The sequence below is a fragment of the Mus caroli genome, chromosome 13 (genome assembly GCF_900094665.2).
Source record: "Mus caroli chromosome 13, CAROLI_EIJ_v1.1, whole genome shotgun sequence".
NCBI classification, from domain to species: Eukaryota; Metazoa; Chordata; class Mammalia; order Rodentia; family Muridae; genus Mus; species Mus caroli.
Window position 1 is genome coordinate 14,551,491 of NC_034582.1, and position 21,912 is coordinate 14,573,402.

The following is a 21,912-nucleotide window of genomic DNA, read 5'->3' on the forward strand; positions in this document are numbered from 1 at the left end:
CAAGGGGATTCCTGGGTGTACAGGTATCCCAGTGACAGATAACAGCGACTGTGCATCTTTGTNCATGGCTGGGAACATGCCATTTTCCCTGTGGTTTCTAGTCAAGGCTAGAAGTGATCCCAGGTATGGTCAGCATGCAGACACCACCTACTCAATCGGGTTAGCGCTTTCTCTTGGAAACCTGCAGTTCTTAAAGTGGGTCNTGAGACCCTTGCAGGTCCCACGTGGCCTGGCCGGATGTGCGTTTATGACACAAGGGGGATTTCACTGTAGTATGCTCGCTGCACGTGTGGAAACTGGTCAGTGAGCCTCGTCCGTGTGTCCTGTGATTTCAGTATCGTTGATCTGATGGGCCATAGTTCATTATCAGCTTCAACTGTCCTGTATCCTGAGGCTTTCAAACATTCCTTGTCCTGTAAGGAGGTGACANAGGCAGACTGTGACCTGGAAGACACTTGTGGTTACCTGTAACAAACGTTGATATTGAAACTAATAAAGAGTTGTTGTTTTTTTAAAGTACAAAAAAAAAGAAAAAAAAAAAAAAAGAAAATCCCACGGAGATGGGTTTTTCTTTTAGCCCTAAGAACTCAGGCAAAACTATTGAGCATAAATAAATTTTTTGCCTCAGGCCAGCCTTTTCTTTTTTTCTTTTATTAACAACAGGGAGGAGATGTAGTCTCCCCTCTCCTAGCCTGAAACCTGCTTGCTCAGGGGTGGAGCTTGCTGCTCAATCGTTCTGCCACGCCCACTGCTGGAGCTTGCCACTTTGCTGTTCCAAAGCTATCACGTGTTTACCTGCAACCTTACTCCTAGATTATTTGGCGGGAATCAGGCCCCTCCCCCTTCCTTCGTAACAGAGTGTTGGAATAGTAAAATTGAACCTTGAGCAGAGCCTTGTCTTGGTTCTGTCTTTATCTCACTGTCTAGCCCCTCTTCTCTTCCAGGTTTCCAAAATGCCTTTCCAGGCTAGAACCCAGACATGTGAGCTGCTGGCCGGACACAACACCCACCCACTCCCACTTCTTGGCCCTGGTGTTCCCCTGTACTGAGGTATATAAAGTTTGCAAGACCAATGGGTCTCTCGTTCCACTGATGGACAACTAGGCCATTTTCTGATACATATGCAGCTAGAGTCAAGAGCTCTGGGGTACTGGTTAGTTCATATTGTTGTTCTTCCTATAGGGTTGCAGATCCCTTTAGCTCCTTGGGTACTTTCTCTAGCTCCTCCATTGAGGGGGCCTGTGATCCATCCAATAGCTAACTGTGAGCATCCACTTATGTGTTTGCTAGGCCCCAGCATAGCCTCACAAGAGATAGCTATATCAGGGTCCTTTCAGCAAAATCTTGCTAGTGTATGCAATGGTGTCAGTGTTTGGAGGCTGATTATGGGATGGATCCCCGGGTATGGCACACATTTTGTGATGGTTAGGAGAACCTAGGACTTCTTCAACCTAGGGAATGGAATACAATATGCGTCAATACATTCTTTCTAGTATCCTTGAAGCATTGTCATTTTCAATTTAATTTTGAACCTATCTTACATGGAAGTTAGATTTTTCTAAATATTCCTGATGGATAATCATTGATTAATAGCAACATATAGTCAATGATTATACTTCAATTCTGAAATGCTGTATTGCCTTCATTGTATATTAATTGTTCAAAGGGATGTCATTGTCATACTTAGAGAGCTGAGGATGGCTTTGACCTCCTGATGCTCCTGCCTTTACTTTCTGGCTGATAGGATTATAAGCTTGAGCCATTGCCCCTGGCTTCTGTCTACTCCTCCACTAACCCCAACTTCTCTATTTTCACTATTCTCACTTTTAGTTTTAGGCCATTTTTTCTCTTTCGTTTCTACCAATGAAGAAAAAGGAACATGTTAGATTAGTCTGTGTGAGAATGACTTATTTCACTTAAAATGATTATCTCTGATCCCATCTTCCTTATAAATCATATAGCTTATGGAATTTTTTGACAGATGTGTATATACACCAAAATTTTCTTTACTTATTCATCTACATTGATCCCATGAATTCATGATTTTGAGTATTCCTGCAATGAACACAAATGTGCAGATATCTCCATAGTAAACTGATTTTGATTCTTTGGAACTATTAATACAGAAATAGAATGCTTGGATAATATTGACATTCTACTTTTTTTTTTTTGATGAATTCTTATGTTGACTTTCAAGGTGGCTATACTGTTTCATAATGGCTACTTACAACCATTCCTGCAATAATTTTTCAATTTGTTGATTCTGTTGATAAAAGCTATTCTTACTAGGAGGGGATGCAATTTTCATTTCTGCTTCTCTGGTGGCTCAAGATTTTGAACACATTTTCAACTATTTATTGGCCATGTAGACTTCATCATTAAGAAATGTCTGCATTTCACTGACCATTTTTTTTTATTTGATCAGGGTGTGTGTGTGTCTGACATTCAACTTTTGAATTCTTTATATAACCAAGATACTAATCCTTTGTCAGATGAATATTGACAGACACTTCTCCCATTTGGAAGGCTATCTCTTCACTCTGTTGATTGTTCTTTTTCTAATAAGCATTTTAATTAATTTGATACAATCCCATTAATCCAAACTTGCTTTTGATCCCTGAGCTATTTAGGGTCTTCTAGAGGAAGTTATTTTCTCTGCCCAGAGTTGAATTGTTTGTGAGAAACTAAGGTCCTTGCTTGTACTTGAGACTCAGAGAAGTGAATGAAGTAATTTTACTTAAAACACTGCAAAGCTAGGCATCAGCCTAGAATGGCAGTCACCCCATTGAGTGCATAAAAGAATATACAGTACATTAACACATGACTCTTCCTTTCTTTTCATGATAATCAGGAATATATATTCTTATATGTCATCTAGATCTTAATTTTTCTCAACAAAAACCCATGTGTGGGTACATTTCTACATTTTACATTGTTCATTTTAAACTTATCCTAGACATGACCTTGCACTAGTCATTCTCTACTCTGAACTTTTACTTTGGGTGTGGAAGAGTAATAGATAGCAGATGGTGATGAGGGTCTAGTGTTTTGTGTTTATTTGTACCTGGACCTAAGCTGTCTTGGGTACTTTGAAAATGAATAATTGTGTGTTATTTCTAACAGTGTTTCCACTGTTTTCTTCTATTGATTTCAAGTTTCAGCACCTTCTATTAATGTCTTAATCACCAAGTTTAGGTGGATTATTTTGCAGAAGGTGAGAAATGAGGGTCTCGTTTCAGGCTTCTCCATGGGATACCTACTTTTACCACTTATTAAGTAGATTATCTATTTCACATGCACTGAGAGTGGCAGCTGTGCTGAATGAGTTTATTTATTGACCCTCTATTATATTCCATTTTTTCATATGTCTAATCAATGTGATGTACCACAGTGGGTTGTTTTGCCCTTGTGTTTGTCTAGAGTCTGGTTCAGTATTGTTATAATACTTTCAACATCACTCTCCTTCCTTAGGCTTATTTTGCTGTTCAAAGCCTTTTGTGTTTCCATATATATTTAATGACTTTCCTTTCTACTTCTATGAAGAATGTAACTGGAATTTTGATGGGCATTTGATTACATTTGTGCATCATTTTATAAACATTTATTTTGCATTTATTTTAAATGTTATGTGAATAACTATTTTGTCTAAATATATTTATATGCTCTATGGGCATGTCTGGTGCCCATGAAACCAGAAGATGATATTTGATCCCCTGAAACTGGAGTTCAGATACTTGTTATACCCAGGTCCTCTGAAAAAGCAGTCAGTGATTTTAATTATCTAGCCATTTCTTCAGTTCCTGTGTATTACTTTTAACAATGTAGCCATTTAAACAATATTTATCTCCTTTATACAAACAAAGAAAGTCTTTCCATCTTCTATTGTCTTCTCTAATTTCCTTCTTGACTAGTTTTATAGTTTTCACTATAGTTTCAACTATAGTTAATATTTTCATCATTTATAGATGGTTTGACCATTTCTATGAAAGTTTTTGTCTCACTATTTCATGATTCCTGTATCAATAGTATATTATGCCATTAGCCTGTCTTTTTACTGTTATTTTAAATTAATTAATTAAATTTCACAGTACTTGGAATGAACCCAGAGTCATATGTGTTAAACAACGAAGCAATATTCACAGCCCCCTATCTTTAATTTTTGAGGTATAGTCTCATTACATTGTCCAGACTCATTAAGAACTCACTCTAACCAAAAAAAAAAAAAAAAAAAAAAAAAAAAAACCAACCAACCAAACAAACAAACAAATAAAAAAACCCACCCTATCCTATGCTTGATTTAAACTTGTAATACTTGTAATACTTTAAACTTGTAAACTTGTAATACTTGGCCTTAGCCTCCCAATTAACTAAGATTATGATCAACAGTCCTAGCTGAGACTTTTTATAATTTAATGTTCATGAATCCTCACAGATTTTATAATACTCTTACTTATCCAAATTCTAGCACTCTCATTTAAGAAAGAAAAAGGTAAACTATTATGGTATTTCAGATTGAAACTGTAGCTAGTATATAGATGAACTTACAAGATACTGGCTTCCTGATAGTTGTAGATTCTCTATAATTGTGTGTCTTCATAAACTCAGATTTTAGCAGACAATAAACTTGACACTGTGTTTTCATATACTTCTTATATTTTTCATTTTTCATTTTACTTTTGAGATTGTATTTTAATTAAATTTTCTATTCCCTTTCTTTCTTTCAATCTCTCTCATATACTCCTCTGCTCTCTTTCAATTTTATGGCCTCTTTTGTCATTAAACATTATTATATTCATATATGTATTACATGTACATATATATTTCTAAATATAACTGATTTAGTCCATATGATATTTTTTGAATATTTCTTTTCAGGGCTGATTGTTTGGAATTGGACAATCAACTGATGTGCTTTTCCCTGGGGAGGACCACCTCTCTCACTCCCAGCTTTACACAGTTTTCTGTAGTTCTTTTTGTAGGGTTGAGACCTTGTGGGCTTTTCCCTTTCCAGTTTGGTTTATTCATTGAGTAGATTCTTGTTCAGCTCACATGTGGGCAGTCATGTTGGTAAGACTATGAGTAGAGCTTCTGGTGTTACTAGGTTGACATATTATCACAGCAAATTCACTGACTCTCTGGCTCTTAGAATCTTTCTGCCCTCTCTTCCATAATGTTCCTTGAGTTATAGGTGTGGGAGTGTTTTATAGACGTAATGTTTATGATTGTGTTTCACACTCTGCATTTTGATTGGTTATGGTTTTCTGTAATTTATTTGATGAGGAGTGAAGACTACACTTATTTGTGGTTATAATATATATATTTATTTATACAAATATTTATAGATTGTTATTAGGAATTGTGCTGGTTAAATGCATTAGTAGTTGGAGATTGTTTAAACAACCATGACCTCACTAGGCCTAAAGACATTATGTAGGTTTACATACCAGGCACGGTATACTTCATTTTGAGGGATCTTAAGTCTCACAAGAGAGCTGCTGGTTACTGCCAAGATACATATGCCACTATTTTTTTTTACAAATGCAATTAAATATTTTGCAGGGGAGGGAGGATCACTGGTTCTTTATTAAAACCTTTTCTTCTCAGTAGTGTTTGCTCACAGCGGGTAGAGGGACCTGCAACAGTTCCAGATTTTCTTGATTTCAAAGGTGGTGTTGCTTATGATCAGCAGTTCCTTCCAAGATGAAAGGCTTAGCCAGAGGTTTGAGGTTTTCACTGAGGGGTATAGTGGGGGAGGCAGAGAGAGAGAGAGAGAGAGAGAGAGAGAGAGAGAGAGAGAGAGAGAGAGAGAGAGAGAAGAGAGAAGTATTAGGGAAGACTGAGCTCAACCTCCAATTGTCAGACTGTTGGGCAGTGCTCCCTTTTCATGAGGAGATGGCAGGTGTGCCTTGGTTCAGGTTAGACTTCTGCTACAGTGGATGTTAGGCTCTCAGGTCTTAGTAAAGAACACAGGTCTAAATATCTGAGTCTGTTGGTCTTTTGTCTGCTTCTCTTTGTTGGATATAGGATTCAAATGGGAGCAAGCAATAAACAGTGCTTCATCTGCAAATTCCGTGCTAATTCGGGTCAGGAATTCTTCAGAACTAGATAATGCCTAGGTGGCAGCTTGAGATGACCAGATGTCCTTTTTGTCCCCACTCCTGGCAGATGTGGATACCACTCCCTTAGCTGATGGGTTGAAATCTTAAGCTGCTTGATAGGAGGGTAGACTGCAAGTTCTAAGGACCCTATGATGGGCCTTAGGGGATTGAGAGTTGGAGGAAGAAAGTTGGGAAGAAGGGAAACCAGGCTGCTCCGGGTTGCTCTCAATAAAATATTTTATATGTCATTAAAATTCACATTTATTTTATGTATCTATGTGTGTATATGTGAATGTGCACATGCCATAGCAAGCATGCAGCTTTAGGAACACATGCAGAGCTGGCTCTCTCCTTCTACCATGTGGGTTTCAGAAATCAAACTAGAGTCATCAGATTTGGCAATAAAGTCCTTTACCTACTGAGCTATTTTACTTTAGTGACTCTTTTGCATTTTAAATTAGCTTATAATTTATTAATTAAAACTTCTAATAATTCTAATTCTGGTCTTGGAACAAGGAATAAGAGTGGAAACCAGAAACTGAGAACATATCATGCATGTGTAAAGTATAAAGGTTACGTAAGTGTACTAAGTAGAAGAATATTGAAATTGTCAGTTAAAATGCTATTTTTAATCATCCAATGAATAACTTAATCAACAAAACTTTAAAACACTTTACAGATTTTTTTTTTAACCTAGCCATCTTTATTCTAATAAGCCATGATAACTTTTCACTGATATGGATAAAATAATGGTCCTTGATGCCAACTAATAGTGGCAGCTTTTTGAACATATAGAAATTTGGGTCACACATTTCAAGTAGTGGCATGGTTTTATCTCAAATTAATATAGAGCTTCCTCTTTTCAGAAATATATCCCCTCTTCTTAAGAGGAAACATTGGTGCTTGTGAGAACAAAAAATGCATTCCTTTGATGTAAACACTGAACAGTTTCAACACGAGTGAATTCCTGGAAATAAAAACAAGACAATTCCTAGAATACTTTTTCTAGTTACTTAGGGGAAAAAAAGTTGGTGGACCAGTTAGCCCAACTCTCTTCTTTTCCAACTGAACCCCTTCTATTTTCTGTTGGTGACTTTCAATTATCACTACCTCCAGGAAGAACAGTATATGAGTTTATTTTGTAAAGAAGATTGCAAGATATCAGATACCACACAATTTATATGCAATGACTTTCTAAGGAACCCAAAATATCTGTTTGTCAGGACAAATTTTTAGCCTGTTTCTCAGGACATAAATATGTGTAGAAGGTTCAGATTTTTGTAGAAGCTGTGAGCACTGTGATAGCTCGGGCTTTCACAAGGTATTTGCAGAAGGAACTAAGCTCATAGTAATTCCCTCCGGTAAGTAACTTTTATTCTGCTTTATTCCAGTGATGAAAATAACATATATGGTTGCATAAAAAAATAGAAATCTACTATTATCTACTGTACCTGACTACAATGTTCTTAGCCTGAGTCATTTTTGAGGTTATATTCTGAATATGACAACAAAACTACTTTGTAAATGGTTTCTTCTTTCCCTCCAGAAAACATAGAAGTTCTGTGTTTAGAATATTCACACATGAAAAGAGTAAGTGGAAGTTATTTTGAGGGTCAGACGTATAGACTATTGGGATAAACTTTTGCTTCAAGATACTACTGTTAAAGGTATTTTAAGTGTGAGTCCTCAGAACTGGAGTTTTGATGATGACTCTTATATGTATTTTGAAATATAACTTTCTCCAGACAAACTATGAAATCCTAATTGGTTTTGATCATAATACACAGTAAATTAATGTAGAACATGAATAAATCCCTGTCTTATTTGTCTGACTCCTTACACGTAGATTGTGACAGGTCCCAATTTATGTCACTCTCAGTCTTGAAATATTATTTGGAGATTTCTCTGTTAAAATTTGTAGTTGACACAAACTACTTTTGTCCACTCAATTTCTTCTACTAGGCTTTTTATAAGAACACTTTTATTGTCGAATTATCAGTAGTTATAGCTAAATACATGGTTCCTGCTTTAATTTCTCTATGAAAAAGAAATCTCAATTAACTCTATATTGCATTCTAGGGTATGAACTGATCTATAAATGACAACCCTTTAAGGGAACGAATTCAGAAACTTCTGGAAAAACCCTAGAAAAAGTAGAATAAGACTTCTCAACCTATGTGAACATGGCCCACATTTCAAGGCAGAGTGTGTTCAGTCCTGAGATTCATGATTACACTTAAACATGATGTGACTTTGTTTCAGTTTTGTCTCCATTTAATATCAACAGAGCCAAATTTGTATATTCATATAAATAGTAAAATATTGCTGTGTGTTTTACATGTTCACAAGATAAATTTCAGATGTTGTGGATTATATGCTAATTCATCCAAGTGCTTGACCCTGGCACGAAGCTTATTTCTGCAGGGACATATTCTTTATATTCTGTAGAGTAAAGCAGGAAGAGAGGCTGGAGTGCAGGTGCTGCAAGCTCCAGTCTCAGCATCTTTGCTGTTATTCCTAGTTTGGCCATTGCTGTCCAGAGAGGTCAGGCTACTTGACTACAACTAAGGAGTCTGTGCTCTTTCTATTCTGGTATGAGAGACATAAACAAGGAGTGTGGAGTAACTGAAGAGCCTTCAGCAATAGAAGCACTAAATTTTATGTTCAGAGACTAAAATAAAACATACTTCAGCACCTGTTTTATTGACTGACAATGAAGCCCAGCAATTTTCAAATGTGATAATTTATTCCATTGTAAAGTTAGAGAAGTAGCCGTGGAGGTGACTTGGTAGATGAAATACTTGCTACATGCGTATGAGGATCAGGATTTGAATGCTCAGTTAGTGTACAGCAGTATCTACATGTGCTCCTAAGGTGAGGTGGAATCCTGGGACATGGAAAGCTCTAGGAGGTCAGAGACTTGCTACACTGAAATGTGAAGTGGAAAATAGCAAGGACATCTTGTCTGAAACAAACTGTAATTGAGCACTTGACCACGGCTGTCCTCTGACTGCCAAGGGGGCATATGAAATGTGTGTTCCTGGCATTTATTTTGAGAAATGCAAAGAAATGGTCATAAAACAAGCCCACCTATATACTACCACTAAATCATAACATTTGATTTCACAGGCACATCGGGACTCTTAGCCTATGAGGTCAAGCAGATAACCTTGTCCTTAGATGTCTCTGAGGACCAGTCTTATGATACTAATTTATTCAGTTTTCATGAAAAAGCAAGCCAGCAAGCAACTGCAAAATAGTTTGGTATGAGATGACTGAAGCCAGATTGTACCAGAACATTCTATAAAAGATCCAGTTTCATGTGTTGCACTGCTGACTGGGTGCAGAGCCACTGTTGTGCACAGCAGAAATGAAGTATTCCGTGCACTGGTACACACTCTAGGCCTAACCATCTCTTCTTTTGCTATCCTAGAGCATCAGGCTTCTTGTGATGGTAGATTGGGAACACAGGTATACTATCACAAAATAGACTGTAGCTTGTGGGTAAAGAACACCATTTCTCTCCTTATTTGACCTAGATTTAATTGCAAAGACCACCCACCAATTTTATGATTAATAACAAAGCTTTTACTCATGGAATGACAATGTTTCATTCGAGCATGAATCATAGAAAAATGTGTTGCTAGCAGCCATGTTGATAACCCCTGAATTTTATTCTTTTTAATTAGTGTTCTCATCTTCTTTCATTTTGTTTTCATTGATGTACTGAGGTTGAATTGGGTTGCAATTAAAGATATATTTTATGAAAAATAAAGCAGCTAACAGAACTTATTATGAATCACTTAGGTCAGGATAGAAGTGCTATTCTTGTAAGAATTTCAGAACATCATGTCTCTCCAATCTGAATAATCAGAGACACTAGACTAATATAGTAGTTTTGAAATTATTTGAATCACTGTGGTGTTCCTCCACCTTTGGTGTAGGAATGAAAGGGGATATCGTAAGTGGATACTGAAGGAATATATTTTCAAGGTAATTGGGGGAAGGCAAAGCTGGCCATATTGAGGTTAAGGTGGTAATCTTTAGAAAGAAGAGGGCTGTAAGCAGGACTTCCAGAAGCACTTTCCAGGAGACTACAATTACACATGCTATTGCTGGAGAGCAGTGTGCAAACATTCTAGCAAGGTTTGCAGACATCTGGACTTCCATTAAACATTCATATGTATGGGAAGTCATTATTAAAGCATTTGACATTGGTGAGGGGTTCATTATTACAGTCAAGATGGTGATAGACTTAAGAGACAGACACCTTCATTTTTCTCCCAATCAAGTGTGCTGTGAACAAGTCTGAGCTTTGAACTCAGACATGGAACACTTCTCCGCTTACTCCTAGAGAACAGGGGAAACTTTGTGCTCAGTGCCTACCAAGTAAGACAAAGGAACAGCAAGCTGTAATGAAAGTAGGACAGGAGAACAGCTAGACTTTGAGAGAAACAAAGGTGATGTTGTAAATAAAGCAATGGGCACATTGTCCAAACCACAGCAGAAACATGGAGGGATAATTCTTTTACATAAATGACTATATACAGGTACAAAAAAAATAAAAGCTACTTACATCGATTTCACTGAGATATAAGAAATGCAGAGCTCATTGTAGCATCAGCTAAATAAACAGTGGGTTGCACTAAATGGCATAGCCAAGGACCAAAGTAACACATGGGGGACAGGGAACTATGTTAGAGATGATACGAAAGCTTCTTCTGTATGGTAATCATAAACACAACTTGGTCTCCTCCATAAATTATGCTTCACCATGAGAAATAAAGGTATGTGAAGAAATAAATTGTTCTTAACGATTCGTATTTGTGTTTATATAATATTATTTTGAGTGACTGGATTTAGTGTCTGTGTCTAATTTAGTCTGTAATCCTAGCACTTGGGAGGCAAATGCAGAAGGATCACCCACAAGTACATTCCAAGTTTGATTCTACACTGAGCTACATGAGACTCTATCTCAATCATAGTGATTACCATCATTATTATCTTTATTAATTTTCCATTTTTCTCTNACAGACAAAAGNCTTGATGCAGACATTTCCCCCAAGCCCACNATTTTTCTTCCTTCTGTTGCTGAAANAANTCTCCATAAGACTGGGACATACCTTTGTCTCCTTGAAAAGTTCTTTCCCGATGTCATAAGGGTGTATTGGAAAGAAAAGAATGGCAATACTATCCTGGACTCCCAGGAAGGTGATACGCTGAAGACTAACGACACATACATGAAGTTTAGCTGGCTTACTGTGCCTGAAAGGTCAATGGGGAAAGAGCACAGATGTATTGTCAAACACGAGAACAACAAAGGAGGAGTAGATCAAGAGATTTTCTTTCCTTCAATAAAGAAAGGTATGTGCATACATCCTTTGAAATAGAACTTTCTAGAGAATGTGTTTGGAAATAACCAAACTTTTACTACAATGTATCAATAAAAATTGTTGTGACATTTAATGGGGCCAATGCCTTTATTTCACCTTGTATTTATTTTACCATAGTACTAGGCTGGCTGAGGTTTTGGGAGAAAAGTAGAAATCTTTTGCTGAAGCTTTCTAAGCTGTAGTGTCATTACCCAAAATACCCACATCTAATGATACACACACACTCCGCCCACCCCATCGTTATCCCTGGGACTGTTAATTGAATTATAAATAAGTGACATGTTAAATCAACAATCAATTAAGTACATGATAAATGCTAAACTTGAGTTTTCACCTTTGATGCCATAAATAGGAATGTTCTGCCAAGCAAGCAAAGTTGTTTACTCTTATTATGTACACAGGTCAATGTTCAAAAAATGATGCCTTAAAAACTGATGCCTTAGTCAACTATATATTCAAATGAAAGAGTCAAAGCCTATTATAAAAACAGGAGTGGACCTAGCAGCCTTGACAATCTCATATTTTTATTGCTATATGTATCACTTTCAGATAGAATGTCGTAGTTAAAGACTGAGTGAGGATCCTGTTTGCAAGCATGTAATTAATGGCTGTAATTAATGCATCTCTTGCCATCTCTGCATGTTGGGAAGCTCATTCTGTGCTACAAAATGTAGGGTTGTGAAGGGATGTGTCAGGGTAGACCAGGATTAGCCAGCGTCCCAACATGGAGGGCATGTACATTGAAGAATGCATACTCTTTCCAAATTACTCAGAATAATTCAGGTGTAAGATCCCACAGCATCCCCTTGATTCAATGAGGTACAGAGATGCACATCTAGGCAGAGGGCTTCACGGTTTGTAATTCATTGTATGCCACAACTGCTGGTAACAAACAATAGTCCCAAGGCTCCAGGGACCTTCTGAAACTGCAAGGAATGAACAGATATGAAAGCTGTTAGCTGCTTGCTGTTTACTGTCACGTTTCTCCTCTGAAATCCTCAGTCTCTTCCATGGTCAGTGAACTTTGCACAGTTGTTTTGGGAGGATCCTTGGTTTAGAAAGATGTGGCTGCTCTTCTATAAAGATTGTTTAGACACTCTATTACATCTTTTAGGGCAAAAAAGGAAAAAAAAAGTACTCTTTTTCAATTTCTACTTATCTGTATACAGAAACATAACATATGAACGGTTTGTACTGAATTACATAGAACTATACTAATTCCTATAATTAGATATATTTAATTATGTAACTATGGGGCTCATGTTTTAATACACTTCTATGTAAGGACATCTATGTATTCATTTATATGAAGATACATGTGTATTCACAGACACACAAAGGACTGTCAAATAATGTCCATATTAACAAGTTCTTATTGCCATTTCTTTAGTTGCTGTGAGTACTAAGCCTACAACTTGCTGGCAAGATAAAAATGGTAGGTTTACATATATATGTTTACCTTTGTGACATATGATAGTGCTTTTCCTTTTGAGTATGTGANCTGCCATGAATAATTTAAAAATATCTCAATGTCTGGGTGTTACAGAATAGATGGTGATATTTACAACTAGTATGTCACTGCAGGGACATCACAGCATCATAGCGAATTACCAATTCAAGTANAGACTTTAATGAGGGGCACAGTGGTAGAACCTAACCTATATTAACAAAAAACTTTATTTATTCATATGTCTCTTATTTTTAACCATCAAAGAAAACATGATAAAAGATAAGCCAGGCTTTTAAAGTCATTTACTTACTCACTTGTTATGGGCACTGAAGGGTTTAGACAGGCTGCTTTCCAAGTTTGATCTCCCTATCTGTGGTCTTCTTGTGAATGGTGAGTGCTGACTTTCAGGTTTGAATGAGGATAGCTGTTACTCAATGTAAGTCATCAGAAATTAATACCTTAAAAAAAGAAATTAATACTTATTATTCCCTCATTAGTAACATGTACTATGCCATCAAAAAGACAGATGGAGCTAATTAAAGAACTCTTTTAGATGTGCTGCAGCTCCAGTTCATGAGCACCTCTGCCTACTACACCTACCTTCTCCTGCTCCTCAAGAGTGTGATCTACTTGGCCATTATCAGCTTCTCTCTGCTTAGAAGAACATCTGTCTGTTGCAATGAGAAGAGGTCCTAAAGAAACGAGTGGTGGTACAGCAAGTCAGCTGGATTTCATCCTCACTGTTATAAAGGTGCCTTAAGGAGATCCAACTGCCTTCTCTTGTTGGCTTTCACTTCTATATAAAGTCTCGTGCTCATGTTGCATAAACATTTTCTGAACTTTTGTGTGCAATTTCTGCAACTTCTCTATAATTGAGATGACCTCCTTCCTGATTCCATCCACTCCAGAAGTCCCCTCCCCCAGAAGTCTGAAACATCAAAATTCTAGTACCCATAGCCTACAGAGTTTACCTGTAGCCCTTGTTGCTCTTGAACCAGCTAACTCCATGAAGACCCCCCACTCTAGACAACCTGAAGAGCCTTCTTTACTGTTTGATTTTGTGCCTTGTATTTCACATTATGGACAATATATATTTTTAAAAATTAGAAGTCTACTTTTGTCAGTCTTTACTTTCATTTAGTAACATTGAAAGTTGTGGTATCAAACAACATGACAATTGTCATGGTATTTGGTGACAGTAACAAGAGTCTAAAAACACATTCCTGTGCCAGGCTTGGTGGCATATGCCTTTAATCCCAGCACTCCGGTGGCAGAGGCAGGTGGATTTCTGAGTTCAAGGCCAGCCTGGTCTACAAAGTAAGTTCCAGGACAGCCAGGGCTATACAGAGAAACCAAAATCAAACCAACCAACCAACCAAACAAACGAACAAAAAACCCAACAACAACAACAACAACAAAAAAACATATTCCTAAGCTTGGTTCTGAATCTGCGGTCCTGACATTTCTTAGGACAGTGGGTGTGGGAGGAGCCACTGGCAATTGATATAGCAATGAACAAATGTCTAACACAACTCATGCTCTCTGTGCCTGTATTTCACAGTAGTATGCTTTCAGATCCTCAGACTGTCTCCTGAGTGCTATCAGAATTCTAGAGAGGAAAAAGTGATGAAGGCAAGTGACCTCAGGTACTAAACTCCCTGTAGCACAGCTTCCCTCTATAAGCTGAAGTGATAATATTCTGTCTCCTAGAATTGTTTAGTGAATTAGCAACAGCAAGTGCAAACAAGCCCTTGAGAGTCCTGTTATAGGCCCGTGACTCTGTCTTTGAGAGAATGAATAACACACACACACACACACACACACACACACACACACACAGAGGCACTGATAGTTATTTCTATTCTTCAACATGGGAAGGATGGGGAAGTACTATAATACCATATACTGTACTGAACACCAAGCAACCCCAGATCATCCAACAGCCCTTTAAGATAGATACAATTATGGCCCACAGTTCACAGACTAGAGGGTTGATCTCACTACCAAGATTGCTTTTTGAAGAAGCATTCATGATTTGAAGCCAGATTTCTCTGATCTCCACTGTGTGGAGGGAGAGGGCACAAAAGACCCACACTGAGTGTGCACATAGATGCAGCCCATACCCTATCTTTTAGGGATAGACAATCAAAAACCCCACAACATATAAAAACACCCATTGCTTCCTTAAGATAGTGATTATTTCCTTAAAGTCTTGTGAGTTCATCTCTTTATTCCTCATGATTACTCTATGCCATTGGTTTGTCATTCTTACTCCCCCATCCTTCCACTTGTACTTCAGAATAATTGTAATTGTGACACTTGCTGTAACTAGAACAGCCACCCTGCTTCCAGTGGAAAACAACAAGAATTTCCTGGCTTAAGAGAATGAATTATCTCCACATTCTCACACAATCGACAGCACATGCTGGCAAGGATGTGAAATAGGAGGAACACAAACACTCCTCCACTGCTGGTTGTATTGCAAACGTGTACAATTGTTCTGGAAATCTATCTGGTAATTTCTTAGAAAATTGGAAATAGTTCTACCTGAAGACCCAACTATTGGGCATATACCCCAAAGATGTTCCCAAAATTATAAGGGTATGTTACTCCACTATATGTTCATTGCAGCCTTATCTGTAAGAGTCAGAAACTTAAAGCAGCCCAGATGTCTCCTAGACAAATAATGGATACAGAGAGTGTGGTTCATTTACACAATGGAATACTATACACCTATTACAAACAAGGAAATCATTTATTTTGAAAGTGTAGCAGAGAGAGGTGTAAAAGCAGAGGTACCTGAGTAGGAGAGGGGAGGGAAGGAGAATGGAGAGGCAGGATTAGATGTGGGGAGAGACAAGAAAGAGGCCCAGAAGACCAGGAGAATGAATGGTAATCTTCTGCTGCCAGCGGTGAGAGGGGAGAAAATCTAGGAAGTTCCAGAGACCTGGGATGGGGGAGGGTCCCAGGAGAAAATGCAGGTGTCCTTACCCAAGATGCCTAGCAGTGAGGACATGTAACCTGAAGAGGCCACCTTCTGTAGCAAGGTAAGATCCCCAGTTGAGGGATAAGGACACCAGCCCACCAATAAGACTTTCAACCCAAAATCTGTCCTGTCAAAAAGAAATACATGGACAAGGATGGAGCAGAGAGTGGAGGAAGGCCAACCAAAATCAAGCCCTTCTTGAGACCCATCCCACGGGCAAGTGCCAATCTCTGACATTACTAATGATACTCTGTTATGCTTGGCGACAGGAGTCTAGCATGGTTGTCCTCTGAGAGGCTCTACCTAGCAGCTAACAGATGCAGATACCCATAGCTAAACACTGGATGGAGCTTGGGGACCCTTATGCTTCCATAAGGGCAATGATTGAAGGCCCTGAAGGGGATAGGAGCACTATAGGAAGACTAACAAAGTCAACTACACTAGACTCATGGGATGTCTCAGAGATTGATCCACCAACCAAAGTGCATATGTGGACTGCCTTATTATATGCAACAGACAGAAATTCAGTCTTCATGTGGGTACCCCAGTAAGTAGAGCAGAGACTCTCCTCTAAAGCTACAGCCGGACTGTAGTATCCATTCCCCCAAAAGGTTGCTTTGACTGGGCTCCAAGGGAGAGGATGTGTCCTAGTCCTGCATAGACTTGATACACCAAGGTTGGGGGATACCTAAGGAGGTCTCACCTTCTCAGAGGAGAAGGGAGGGAAAGGAAGAGGCTCTGTGAGGAACTACTGAGAGGGTATGCATCATTTGGGCTATACATACACACATACATACATATAAACATACATACATATATGAATACATACATACATACACAGATACAAACACAGAGAGAGAAATTCTTAGTATTAAGAAATATGAAATTGCATTCAGATCTACTTCCTGATACTCCTGAACAGACTAGACCTCCCCAGGCCCTGTTCTTAGCCTCTAAGCAGAGGCATGGCTATGTCAGCACTAGGAAACAGATGCCATGCCTGGGAACTGACAATAGGCAGGAGTCTTGATATCATTGGTCAACTGCAACAGGCATGTCTCTTGTGGTGTAAAGCCTCTTAGCATCTTCCTGCTGGAGTCCACCTGGCAGCCCAAAGCCTCAGCAAGTGCTGGGGGCAGAGAGATAGAAAGGCTTTGCTGTGGCTCAACTCAGTTTTACTTTCTCAAGCTTCTTTTGGTTATCTGCTCTATGTAGTTGCTTCCTGGAAAATGGTTAAAGTCAAACCTCCTCTGTTTGGGGCAGCACAAAATGTGGCTAAGGCGTTAGAAGACAACATAGGAGCAGTTAAAACACAGCCAGTTTTTGCTCGCTTTCAAAAGACCACAGCTATTAGAAAGAAAACCTCCTGTACTGGAAGTGGTCCTGAAACAGCTTCTGTGATGATGGATGCTCGGCTTGCTGTGATTGCTGCTCACCATGCTCAGCTGAGCAGAATGGAATCTGCTTCCCAGAGCTGCAAAGACACTGGACCCAAGAAAAGAACAGAAAAGTCGAGATGTGTCCCAGTATCATGTTATCATCCCATCACAACTTTTTTCTCTAGCACTTGATATAAGTGTTCAATTAGCTTTTGATTTATTTTCTATGTGGATTAAAAAAAAGGAACAAAGCTGTGTCCTGAACAAAGTAGCATAGGAGAATGAAGGTGTGAGCAAGAGCAATGTGCTATAGGAAGTCACAGAAACAGATAACCAAGGACAGCTGTGCTACTTGCGATTCACTGAACAGCATCTACCCCAGGAGGAAAATGGTATCAAAGTCCTCTGAGAAAGGCTTAACTGAAAATATTAACAGAAGTATCAAGTACACAACAGACTAGAATCAAAAAATAAATGTTCAGAAATATGAACACAGAGACAAAATATCCCTTAGCTTTGTTGCACAGGCTAGGTACAAAGTAGGCAGTGGGCACTTGGCCTTATTTTTCCAGTTCTAGGGTAACCATTAGTATAAATGGAACATTTGAGCTAAGTTTTCAGAGTATGACATTGTGACACATATGAATCAGATACTGTGATAATCCTGTCTGTAATTAGGGCTAACATCTACCCTGGGTTGGATGCTTATTCAGAGAACTAGTTTCATTTACTGTCTTTGTCATAATTTTAGGGAACAAGCTGTCAACTCAGCTTAAATCGTTATGATGAAGCCTTTCTTAACCTTAGCTGATGGTTCAGAGTACATGCACCTTTATTACTGAGACAGGAAATTATCAGAGTTTGAACCATCTAATGCCTAAGGTCCTGTCCCAAGAACAAACATTGGGGAGAGTTCCCTCCACTGTTTCTTAGCATGAGTAACCTTTGGCTTCACGTCAGTCTCCCCGATAACCTCCAATGGCAATGCTGATGTAGGCATACTTGCAGAGTTGCACAGATGCAGGACTGGATCTGCATAGAAACCGTTTCCATCCACAATGGAGGAGCTAGAGAAAGTACTCAAGGAGCTGAAGGGGTCTGTAATCCTATAGGAGGAACAATAATATAAACTAAACAGTACCCCCTTAGCTCCTGTCTCTAGCTGCATATGTAGCAGAAGATAGCCTAGTCGGCCATCATTGGGAGGAGAGGCCATTGGTCTTGTAAAGATTACCAGCCCCAGTACAGGGAAATGCCAGAGCCAGGTAGCAGGACTGGGTGGTTTGGGAAGCAGGGCAGGAGGAGGGTATAGGGACTTTTGGGATAGCATTAGAAATGTAAATGAAGAAAATATCTAATAAAAAATTGTTTAAAATAATAAAGAAAGAAACAGTTTCCACCCAGACCACCAACATCACTCACTGTTATGTGCAGTTACCTATCCTAGGACAGCACAGACAATGAGACTCCTGCTCTACTTCTCTGGGAAGCAGAAGGTGAATATTCACCTTTGGAAGAATGTACACCTTTCATGATGTTAACTCCTTTTATTCACACTACTAAATAGGCAGGAAATTGATAGCAATGCTTTCCTGGGACTTTTGTTTTCCAAGGTACAATACCTAGAAAACAGCGGGACACATCATAGAAAGACATTTTATACTCAAAACAATATAAAAGGAAAACCTTTTTCATGATTCTCAATATCTCTTCATCCCCCTTTCATATTTCTAATATATTGGGCCAAATTAATTATACCAGGAGAAATACAACTGTAAGAGTTAGTTTTGTGTCAACTTGACACAGCTGGAGTTATCACAGAAAAAGGAGTTTCAGTTGAGGAAATGCCTCCATGAGATCCAGCTGCAAGGCATTTTCTCAATTAGTGATCAAGGGAGAAAGGCCCCTTGTGGATGGGACCATCTCTGGGCTGGTAGTCTTGGGTTCTATAAGAGAGCAGGCTGAGCAAGCCAGTAAGAACCTCCCTCCATGGCTTCTGCATCAGCTCCTGCTCTCTGATCTGCTTGAGTTCCAGTCCTGACTTCCTGGTGATGAACAGCAGTATGGAAGTGTAAGTTGAATAAACCCTTTCCTCCCCAACTTGCTTCTTGGTCATGATGTTTGTGAAGGAATAGAAACCCTGACTAAGACAACAACAAATCATTTGATATAGTGAATCTATTATGCTATAAAACTATACAAAGTGCCTGGCCATAAGTTTAAAAACATAAGAGGTTTTTTTTTTTTTTTTTTTTTTTTTTTTTTTTGTTTTTGTTTTTTTTTTTTTTTTTTTTTTTTTTGAGACAGGGTTTCTCTGTATAGTCCTGGCTGTCCTGGAACTCACTCTGTAGACTTAAGGCATGTTTAAAAAAAAAAAAGAATCAAAGAAATTTGAGGCTCAAAACCAAAAATTCAGTTCTTTAAAAGGGCATTTCACTTACCATGAAAGTGTTAGTTAAAATACATTAAGAAATCTTCTCAGTCCAAGTAAAAACAAGATTAACAGTTATTCATTATCAGGTCAAACTGAGCTTCACCACATAGAAAAAGACCATGGTGGAATCTGAGTAATGCAGGTCAGGACTATGAGTGGAAGTGAGGTAAACGCACATGAGGTATGACCATGGAGAAATTCAGTAACTCACCAACAAAGCCATCGATTAACAGAAGTCACCATTTTTTCTGTCATTGGAAAACCCCATTCCTATCTCTAGCAATCTTTTCTTTAATCTTGGTTTAGAATCTTGATTTCTAATAGTATCAACTTAGTTATATAAAAGTATATAGTTAATGCTCTTATTTATTACTAATAACACTTAATTTATAGGATATGATTCAAGATCCTTCCTCTTCCTGTTTCCTTCTCTGTCTCTGTCTCTGTCTCTGTCTCTGTCTCTGTCTCTGTCTCTGTCTCTGTCTCTGTCTCTGTCTCTGTCTCTGTCTCTCTCTTACTTCTTCCTATCTTGCTTTTCCTATTGGGCATGCAAGTAAAATACTATTTTGTAATGCAGTTTCAAATATATCTAGATTCCTCTGTCTCAGTCATGATAGGATTAGAGGTCAGGTTAAGCACCCCGAGACTCATTCAGTATTATTTCATTTGAATATGGATTTGGAGATGGTAAGTCAAGAAGCTTACAGTATGTGTTTTTGTGGTTTTGATGTAGAGAGCCAATTTTCAAGAGAGAATTTAATTATATTCAAGTATTTTCTTCTATATCTAAGCAAACATTTACTATATATATCATTTAAAATTTTCTTTTTTTGTTTTTCTAATGGCATTTTTAATAGCAAAATATTCTCTCTGTCAAAAGAAGTATATTTTTCCTGTGTGGAAAGCCGTGCAGCGAGCAATCGCTGTGGAGAGCCGTGAGCAATCACCATTATAAGATGGCGCTGGCCTCCGCTGTGACTAACTAGTAAACAAGCCTTGTGCGCAAGTGCGAGAGTGAACTCACTCCTAGTCACTGCCCATTCTCGGGGTGTAATAGTGGTGTGATGNGCGAGCAAGGAATCAAGAGCTGTCATGCCACATCAGGTGCTGAAACGTCATGGCTGAGCGCTATATAAGGGACTCCATTTTCTGGGGTCGGGATCTTCCTGAGAAGTAAGCAATAAAGCTTTGCCGCAGAAGATTCTGGTTGTCCTGAGTGTGTTCTTGCCGGCGGGGACAAAAGCTCGGGATATTCCTGAAAGAAAAGAGAAATATTTTGCCTGAGAAGCTTGATATGAGATTACATTAGGTTTCTTTCTTTTCCGTTTTTTAAATGTGAATTTCTTTTTTTTTTCAATTTTTTATTAGATATTTTCATCATTTACATTTCAAATGCTATCCTGAAAGTCCCCTATTCCCTCCCCCCACCCTGCTGCCCTACCCACCCACTCCCACTTCTTGGCCCTGGCATTCCCATGTGCTGGGGCATATAAAGTTTGCAAGACCAAGGGGCCTCTCTTCCCAATAATGGCTGACTAGGCCATCTTCTGCTACATATGCAGCTAGAGACATGAGCTCTGGGGGCACTGGTTATTTCATATTGTTGTTCTGCCTATAGGGTTACAGACCCCTTCAGCTCCTTGAGTACTTTCTCTAGCTCCTCCATTGGGGGCTCTGTGTTCCATCCAATAGATGACTGTGAGCATCCACTTATATATTTGCCAGGCACTGGCATAGCCTCACCAGATACAGCTATATCAAGGTCCTGTCAGCAAAATCTTGCTGGCATATGCAAGAGTGTCTGCATTTAGTGGCTGATTATGGGGTGGATCCCCAGTTTGGGTAGTCTCTAGATGGTCCATCCTTTCGTCTTAGCTCCAAACTTTGTCTCTGTAACTCCTTTCATGGGTATTTTGTTCCCTATTCTAAGTAGGAATGGAGTATCCACATGTTGGTCTTCCTTCTTCTTGATTTTCTCGTGTATTGCAAATTGTATCTTGGGTATTCTAAGTTTATGGGCTAATATCCACTTATCAGTGAGTGCATATCAAGTGAGTTATTTTGTGATTGTGTTACCTCACTCAGGATGATATCATCCAGATACATCCATTTGCCCAAGAATTTCATAAATTCATTGTTTTTAATAGCTGAGTAGTACTCCATTGTGCAAAT

At 38.6% G+C, this 21,912-nt stretch overlaps 1 pseudogene and 1 gene segment (V, D, J or C); one reads left to right on the forward strand and one right to left on the reverse strand.

Moving 5' to 3' along the window:
* Positions 1 to 13,702, forward strand: part of LOC110308350 — a 31,730-nt gene extending 18,028 nt beyond the window's left edge. The window contains 4 exon segments of the C gene segment in view: positions 7,408 to 7,459; positions 11,133 to 11,462; positions 12,882 to 12,926; positions 13,495 to 13,702. Of these exon segments, the coding sequence occupies positions 7,408 to 7,459; positions 11,133 to 11,462; positions 12,882 to 12,926; positions 13,495 to 13,637 (570 nt within the window).
* On the reverse strand, positions 5,843 to 6,925 carry LOC115029100 (annotated as a pseudogene).
* Positions 13,703 to 21,912: the final 8,210 nt, after the last annotated feature.